At 37.1% G+C, this 9,390-nt stretch overlaps 1 protein-coding gene across 1 annotated transcript in view; it reads left to right on the top strand.

Annotated features, from left to right (window-relative positions):
• Positions 1-9,390, top strand: part of VTA1 (vesicle trafficking 1) — a 58,868-nt gene continuing 49,478 nt past the window's right edge. Inside the window, exon 1 of the mRNA XM_047770075.1 lies at positions 1-176. Coding sequence (XP_047626031.1) covers positions 65-176 — 112 coding nt within the window. The 5' untranslated portion in view covers positions 1-64. The remainder of the gene's footprint in view (positions 177-9,390) is intronic.

Here is a 9,390-nt window from a genome sequence, read left to right as displayed (position 1 = left end):
TCCGAAGACGGAAGCGGAAGTGTCGGCGGCGCGCGAGTAGGAAGTGGTGGTTCTTGGGGTGGAGATGGCCGCGCTTGCTCCGCTGCCCCCGCTGCCTCCGCAGTTTAAGAGCATTCAGCATCATCTGAGGACGGCTCAGGAGCATGACAAGCGGGACCCTGTGGTGGCATATTACTGTGAGTCTGTCCGTGTCGCCGCGGCCCTCATTACCCTCCCGGGCCCTCAAAACTGCCTCTTGGTTGTTAAGTCAAGGCCCCGCCCCCCTGGCTTTAGACCTAGCTTTGACCTCTGACCTTCTGTGGGAATCCCTAGGGCCCCGCCCTCCTCAGGGATCCCCACATTCTCTCTGCAACCCCGCAAGCCCCAGAAAGGCAAAACTTCAAAAGCACTGTGGTGGCCACCAGCTCTCCAGTCTTGTGCTTAAATATTTTTAAACTGATCACATAGGCTCATGAGCTCTTAAGGTTTTCTTTCTGTATGGACGTCCGAGAGCCTCCAGCCCCAACCAGGGTTTCCTGAAAATACCCTGAATATCCTGGAATTAATCTGAGTAGTTAAGTAATTGAGTTGGGGCTAAAACAAAGGTAAGGGTCCTAAAGACAGTAGTGATGTGGACAAAAGGGAGATGAATTAATTGAGAACATAGTAATAATTGCAGATTAATTGTGGCAACATGCAAGTCCATTCACAAATTCATAATGAAGAGTAGCTGCTACAAAACAAGCACTTGGGTTAGACCGTTCCTCCTTTTGCATCCGGACTACTCTTTCCCACTAATGAGGATCTTTGGTTTTAACTTCTTTGAATAATACCTGGGGCTGAGACGTTTGGTAGCAGTATTCTCACTTTGGTTGACTGTAATACACATAATCTACAGTTGATGAAACACACAGATTAAGTTTGTTCATACTTTTTCCTTTGCAGTGAAGATAGTAGGTCCAGTAAACTTTATTTTATATTACATAATCTAACTTTATTGCATATAAAACAAGTGACCAAACAACTATAAAGTTTCTGAAAAGGACTTTTAGCTTTGAGAAGCTCAATATAATGTGTCCTCTGTTGTGGACATTATAAGATTAGCTAAAATACTGTCCACTGTTATCCTTGCCATACACCGGGTGTCTCCCACTTTGATTTCTCAAATATGCAAGGCCCTTTCAAACCTCTGCTCTCTTCCCTTTCTTGGGTTGTCTGCCTTTTTTCTCCACTTGGAGAACTTTTCATGATTCAGGTTCTTACGTATGTATGTATGTGTGTATGTATGTATGTATCTTTTGTCCTTTTTAGGGCTGCACCCACAGCATATGGAGGTTCCCAGGCCAGGGGTCTAATCGGAGCTGCAGCTGCGGGCCTATGCCACAGCCATGACAGCGCCAGATCTGAGCTACGTCTGAGACCTACACCACAGCTCATCGCAACGCCGGATCCTTAACCCACTGAATCACTGAGTGAGCCCAGGGATCGATCCCTCAGCCTCATTGTTCTTAGTCTGATTCGTTTCCACTGCGCCAGGACAGGAACTCCAAGGTTCTAATTTAAATGTCACCTTTTCTGTAGACCGTAAGTTAATTACTCTCAAGGCTATACCTTATTTTGTTCAAATCTTAACAGCATTTTCCATTAGACTTGTTTTTCAGGTACCTCAAGCAGGGACCATTAGTCATTCATTCAGTTTGTATTTATTGAATTCTACCTATGCACCGTGGCTACACAGTTCCTGTATTCATGGAACTTATCTACTATGAAGTGGGGAGATTAAGTAATAATATGAGTATATTATATAGAATATTAAAAAATTATAAGAAAAATAAAGCAGGGGAAAAAATAAGGAGTACCAAGAGTAGGGCGGTAGGAAGTGAGGAGGGGATTTCACTTTATTTTTTTTTGTCTTTTTTTGTTGTTGTTGTTGTTGTTTTTGTTGTTGTTGTTGCTGCTATTTCTTGGGCCACTCCCGCGGCATATGGAGGTTCCCAGGCTAGGGGTCTAATCGGAGCTGTAGCCACCGGCCTACGCCAGAGCCACAGCAACGCGGGATCCGAGCCGTGTCTGCAACCTACACCACAGCTCACGGCAACGCTGGATCATTAACCCACTGAGCAAGGCCAGGGACCGAACCCGCAACCTCATGGTTCCTAGTCGGATTCGTTAACCACTGTGCCACGACGGGAACTCCGGGATTTCACTTTAAAAGTGGTCAGGAGGAGTTCCTGTCAAGGCTCAGCAGTAAAAATAAAAATGGTCAGGAACTGGGTAAGTGAATACTCTAATGATGGGTGACAGATTCTTTTCTAGTCTTAAAACAAATTTTGAGGCAGACCTAATTAAAATGTCAGCCAAGAAAAATTATTAGAAATATTAATTGATGATAAGTGATGATGGGTTTAGCTTATAAGCAGAAGGAATTTAAAGACCTCAGTGAATTTGCTGTGACAGAGCTTCTATTCTCATCTGCTTCTTTATGAGAATGAATTTTCTCTTTTGTTAAATTCATAAAAAATGAAAGTAGGGATAGAACCAGTATTCTACTCTGGTTCATTCTGAGGATAAATCATATTAATTCATAAAAAGGCAATTTAACCCATAATGTATTTCCAAGGAAATTTTTATTTTTGTATTTAATGACTAAAAAATAAATATTCATGTTGTTTTGATCAATTATACATTACAATAATTGCAAAAATTCATTTCCTGAATGAAAATTTTGACACATAGTACTTTCTCTCACGGGAGCTGTATTCATGGAGCTTACCTACTATGAAGGAAATTTATAAAAATTTCAATTTCTATACACTTTTTGCAGAACAGCATGATAGGATAATCAAGGCAGTACTTTTTTTTTTGGTCCATGCCTTCAGCATGAAGTTCCTGGGCCAGGAATGGAACCCACGCCCCAGTAGCAACCAGAGTCATATCAATGACATTGCCTATGACAATGCCTGATCCTTAACCCACTGAGCCACCAGGGAACCTCCAAATATATTTTTTTATAATAAAATTCTGCAGGATAAGTAAATAGGAGTATAGGTTAAAAGAAAATACAAGTGTATTTTTTCTCACTTAAATAAAGAGCTTTTTGTATCTTAAATTATAATAGCAAATATTGAAACTGATATAATTTTTAGATGTCAATATTGGATGTAGTACAGAAATTATTTTTTATCTCTTTAGACTTCCGATGAAAAGTGGCAGGTATGACCTAAAAATGTGTGGAAGGATACATTTTTATAAACTTAAAGCAAACAAGAATTTTCTAAATTCCTAGAGCAAGGAAGAATTTTTGTGAGAAAAAAATCCAAAAAAAAAATATTCAAGAGTATTTTGCTAAAGTAACTTGCTGATTTATAAAAGTTCCCTATTCTCTTTTATTTCTGATGCTTTATGTATGTTGCTTTCTGCCTGGAATCATCTCTGACTTCCTCTTCATCTTCACCTCCCTTACTCTTACTGACTCAGTACTTTTTGCACATTGGTTTTCCTTACCTTATAGGTTTGGTCTAGAAATTATTTCAAGTATGTCCCTTATCTTGATCTCATTGTATTATAAACACTTTTTACCTTTCAGTCTTCTAGATTCTTATGGTAGACAGGGATTGACACCTTGTTTTCTTTTACCACCTGGCACATAATTTGCATTTATAGCTATTTAATGCATGTCATCATTGTAAATACTATTAATATTCCATTCTTGCTAGAACATAAGCTCTATGAGAGCAAGAAGTGTGTCTTAAATTGATGATTGTTGTATCTGTTAAGTCCTAAGACAGTACCTAAGCCATAGTGGATAATTGTAAATTATGTAATTTACATGTAATATCTGTTGATTGACTAAATGGCGATTCATAGTTTTTTCACATGCTTTTAGGACAGTAAGGAAATGTAATGAAAAGAATTCCAAAACACTGTCTTTTTTTTTTTTTTTGGTCTTTTTTTGGGCTGCACCTGCGGCATATGGAGGGGTCAAATTGGAGCTGTAGTTGCCAGCCTACCACAGCCACATCAACGCAAGATCCAAGCCACATCTGTGACCTACACCACAGCTCACAGCAGCACCAGATCCTTAACCCACTAAGTGAGGCCAAGGATCGAACCTGCGTCTTCATGGTTACTAGTGAGATTCATTTCCACTGAGCCACGATGGAAATTCCCAAAACACTTGTCTTTTATAACTTGCGCTTTTACTGTGTTTATGGTAGGTATTAGATTAAGTCATAGATATGTCATAGGATGTGCCCATTGTTCCTTCTCCTTTCCAGAATTTTATGATTTCAAAAATTGTTTCTATCTGGCCTTAATGGGAATACTCTCATGTTTTATCATTTTTTAAATTGTTACCTTAATATTCCTATATTTCTAAGTTGTTTGTCTAAGAGTGTTGAAATACCATATATCAAATTGCTTTTTGATTAATATGCTTAATGTTTTCTTCTTCGAACTTTTTAATATAGTAAATAGTTGATTATTAAATTTACTCATATTTGTAACATCCTCTCATTCCTGAAAAGAATCCTGTTAGATTTTTTCATTAAATTTTTAATTTTGAGATAATTATAGAGCCACATACAGTTGTAAGAAATAATACAGAGATTCTCTGTGCCTTTTGCCCAGTGTGCCTCAAAGGTAACATCTTGTAAAATATGCAGTATCACAACCAGAAAATTGACATTGACACGATGCACTAGTCTTACTCAGACCTCCCTAGTTTCCTATGAATTTGTTGTGTGTACCTGCATATTTAGCTAAATAGTTTATCAGGTGTGTAGGTTCCTGTATCCATCACTATAGTGAACACTAGCAGTTTCCTAAGAAGAATCCTTCATGTTACCCTGTTGTAGCCACACCTACTTCCCCTCCATGCCACCTGCTGTCCCCTGGCAGCCACTGACCTGTTCTTCAGTCTTTAAATTTTGTCACTTTTAAAATGTTCTATAAATGAAATCATACATTGTGTAACCTTTTGGAATTTACTTTTTTTGCTTGGCACGGTTGCATGGAGACTCACCTAAGTGAGTCAAGTTATCAATAGTTTGTTTCTTTTTTAATTCTCAGTACAATGCCCTGGTATATTTATATTGTAGTTTAACATTTCAGCTATTAGTGGACATAAAGATTGTGCTATGCTCTGAATGTTTGTTTTTCCCCACAGAATTCATGTTGAAATCCTGACCCCTAAAAGCAATGGTATTAGTAGGTTGGGGCCTTTGGGAAGTGATTATGTCATGAGGGTGGACCTTTCATGAACGGGATTAGTGCTTTTAGGAAAGAGATCACACAGAGCTCCCTGGCCATGTTGGCACTGACTTGCAGCCTCTAACTACCCAGTGTGTGTGGTACCTTGTTTTAGCAGCCTGAGTGGACTAAGACAGGTTGTTTCCAGTTTGTGACTATTACGATTAGTGGGTATGAACAGCTTTGTAGCCTTTCTCTGTGAACATAAGTTTGCGTTTGGTTCAGTTGCTGGTGCGCGTGGTATTATGTTTGAATTTTTTTTATTTTTTTTTATCTTATTATTTTTTATTTTTTTGCTTTTTAGGGCTGTACCTGCAGCATATGGAAGTTCCCAGGCTAGGGGTCCAACCAGAGCTGCAGCTACCAGCCCATACCATAGTCACTGCAATGCCGGATCTGATCTGTGCCTGTGGTCTACACTGCAGCTCATGGCAACCCTGGGTCTTTAACCCACTGAGCAAGGCCAGGGATCAAACCCATATCCTTATGGATACTAGTCAGATTCTTAAGCTGCTGAGCCGCAGTAGGAAGTCCTTACATGTTTGGTTTTATAAGGAACTGGCAAGCTGTTTTTCAGACTAGCTCTACCATTTTATATTCCCATCCAGCTTCTCTGCATCCTCACCAGCATTTGGTGTGTCACTGTTTTTCAGTTTTAGTGTGATAGGTGTGATGATATCTAATCATGGTTTTCATCACTATTTCCCTCATGGCTACTGAAGTTAATGTGTTTTCTTATTAAGCATCTGTACATCACCATCAGTGAAATGTCTGTTCTTATTTTTCCCAGACAACCCTCCTTTGTAAATTGTTTTAAGAGTTCTTAGTATATTCTACTTACTAATCCTTGGTCACATAATGTGTTTTGTAAACATTTTCTCCTAGTCTGTAGCTTCTCTTTGGCTCTTCATAACAGAGTTTTATAGACAAAAGGTCTAATTTTGGTGGTGCCCAATTTGTCAGTTTTTCCTTTTTTTTTATCATGCTTTTGGTGTCAAGTCTGTATATTTATTTTGTTAAGTGGGTTTCTTAAATATTGTTGAGATTATTGTCCATGTAAAAAATTTAACCTGAGCTAATGTTGATATACTTAAGTTTTCTAGAATATCTTCCATATGTCAGATTTTCAAATTTATTAGCTGGAAATTATAAACCTAACCTTTCCTTCCTTTCCTCATCTCTGTCACAGTCAGCCAGTCATCAAATTTTTTAAATTTACTTATCTCTTTGGTTTCTTTGATATCATACCTTCACCTTCCATCTAAGGTATTGACACAGCTTCCTACTTCTACTTTAACCAGGTAATTCCTGTTGCCACTAGAAAGTTCTGCTTTAAATGCTTAGTGAAAAAAACACAATGATAAAGTTAACTAATATTTAGAAATTCTGCATGATACAAACAGTACATTTTTAAAAATTACATTAGGAAAAAATATTTCCAATAGTTGAGAGACAAAAGAGCCAATATACCATAATATATAAAACATTCATACAAATCTATTTAAAAAAAAAAAAAACTAAGATCCCCATAGATAAATGGACAGAGACCACATATGTACAACTGCTAAAGAGAGAATACTAGTTAGTAACATTCAGCTTAATTAGTAATAAGTGTAAATTAAAAAGACATACCATTTTTTGACTCTAGTTATAACCCGGTGCATATGAGTATGTGGTGAAATCATTGACATGGATGTATGAATTAGTTCAGAATTTTAGGAAGCATTTTGTCAGTGTATGGAATGGTAGAAGTATCTGTAATTCACTAAGTCTAGTTCTGAAAAGCTTCTGCTCTTCACAAATATATCACAAATTATATAATCACAAAAATATTAAGAGCTTTATGCAGAATTTTCTGTGTGATGATTTATACATTTGTACCAAGCTCATATCAGTGTAAATATATATCATTGTGAAAATGGTTAAGTAAATTATAGTATGTCTGTTAGAAAATTGTCATTATTTAAAATTAGAAAGTACCTTTTGTAACATGCGGAAAAGTTTACATGAAAATATAGGGTATAAAATTAGGTATATATTTTTAAAAGACACCTATAGTAGCTCCAACTGACTATCAGAAAATTTATAAGTGCCTTGCGCCACAGCAGTGACCCTGAAGTGAAAGCAGTGAGAACACCAGATCTGAGCATCTCCACTTCCAATTCATTTTTAACCTTAAAGTACTAGCTTGAATGTCACTTTTTCTGGGAGGCCTTCTCTTAAACTCTCTAGTTTTAAGGTGCTTTTCTGTGTCTTCATTGGGCCTTGCATGGCTTTACCTTAATTCCTTTTCATTTGCCTGGTGTTTCTTCTAGACTGTAAACTTTAAGAAGGTTGTACCCTGCTGGGAACTCTTTATTCATTACCTGGTAGTACTAGGTCACTAGAGATGACCTAGTAAAAAATGTCCGTCTAATTGACCTTTTGAATTTTAAGGCAACAGTAGTCCCTAGAGGAAACTGTGGCCTTATAGCTGTCAGTGAATAAAGAGGCCAAATGTTAGTATTGATGTAGCTCTTGGCATTGTAACAGTGCTTTCCTTCAGGATGTCTGATTTGAACCCCTCAGTCATCCTGGCCCTTCTATCAATAAGTGATGGAGCCAGTAGGACCTGAAGGATACTATATGAGAAATGGGTATGTGAAAATGTGTTGATAATAGGTAGTAGTTAGAAAACCAGTTATAGAGTGAGTGAGGGTAAATGGACTAGTTAAATTGGTGAAAAATAAAAAGGGAGCCAATACAGTAATCTGGGAGCTTTCTACTAGGTGGAGGGTAGAAATGGAGGGCAGGCCTGTTTTTATTACTGTATCTCTGCACTCTGTATGTGTCTGTCTGTCTCTCTTTTTCCTTAATGAAGCCAGAAAATATTTGTGAGCCCCTACTAAACATGAGCACCATATGATAAATTTTTTAATTCTGTGAGATTTAGTGTTGTAGGTAAAGCTAAACTAGAAAGATTATTTTCCCTTTTAAATTTTCTTAAGTAACTAAACAAGTCATTTCAAGTTTGATTTTTTTTAGTTTCCTCTAGGGGGTGATATTGTACAATTAATAGATATTCACTGAAATAGAATATTCTTTGAGAATCATTCACTTATATGATCACAGAAAAATTAAATGTAGTTCAAAAACTTGTGAATACCTATGTATATTTCATATACAAGATGTTCTAGGACACATGAGTATAAATTTTTAATTTAGTTTAAATAAAGGCTAAATAATATTGGATTTTTTATTGATGGTGGTAATCTACAGTAATAGCAGGATTAATAATCAATTACCTGTAATTTTTTTGTTGTTAATCACACAGAAATTGAATTTTTTCTTTTTTTTTTTTTTGGTCTTTTTAGGGCTGCACCCGTGGCCTATGCAGGTTCCCAGGCTAGGGGTCAAATCTGAGCTGTAGTTGCTGGCCTACACCACAGCCACAGCAACCTGAGATCCAAGCCATGTCTGTGACCTACACCACAGCTCACGGCAACATGGAATCCTTAACCCACTGAATGAGGCCAGGGATCAAACCCGCATCCCCATGGATCCTAGCCAGGCTCCTTAACCACTGAGCCACGACAGGAACTCCAGAAATTGGATTTTTTAAAGACAGACAAGTTTACCTAAGCCAGTGAATGTAAGTAATTCTTTTCTTTTATTGAGTCCGTAATCCCCTTGTCTAGGTATTTATCATTTTCATTATAAGCTGACTCAGGATACATTACTGTAGCAATGAAAGTTAATAATAAAAACACATAGAAAGTTGATCTACTAACTTATCATTAGCATTCCATTCTCTTATGTTTGTTTTTGCAAACATATATGCAGACATGAATTTTATTTTGTTAAAATAGTCATTTTAATAGTTACTCCCTTTTGATTAAGTAAATCATTTCATTTTTAGACTTTTTCATCCTGTTCAGAATGTTGAGGGGACAGGGTAGTGGAATCAAGAAACTCATAGTTAACTGTCATTGTCTTACATTTGGCACCCATGCAATTTTACCAAAAGCATCTTAGATAAGGTTCATTTTTTTATGACAATTATGTGTGATTGCTCAAGGTGAACGCTTACATATTCTTGAATAGCACAGGATTAAAATTATATCAGTGCTTGATAGGTTCCCACTTGCATTCAATTTGTCATTTATTTTTCTGTGCCTTCTT

The sequence above is a fragment of the Phacochoerus africanus genome, chromosome 2 (assembly GCF_016906955.1).
Source record: "Phacochoerus africanus isolate WHEZ1 chromosome 2, ROS_Pafr_v1, whole genome shotgun sequence".
NCBI lineage: Eukaryota > Metazoa > Chordata > Mammalia > Artiodactyla > Suidae > Phacochoerus > Phacochoerus africanus.
The sequence above is the reverse complement of the archived record's forward strand: the minus strand, read 5'-3'. Positions and strand labels throughout refer to the sequence as shown.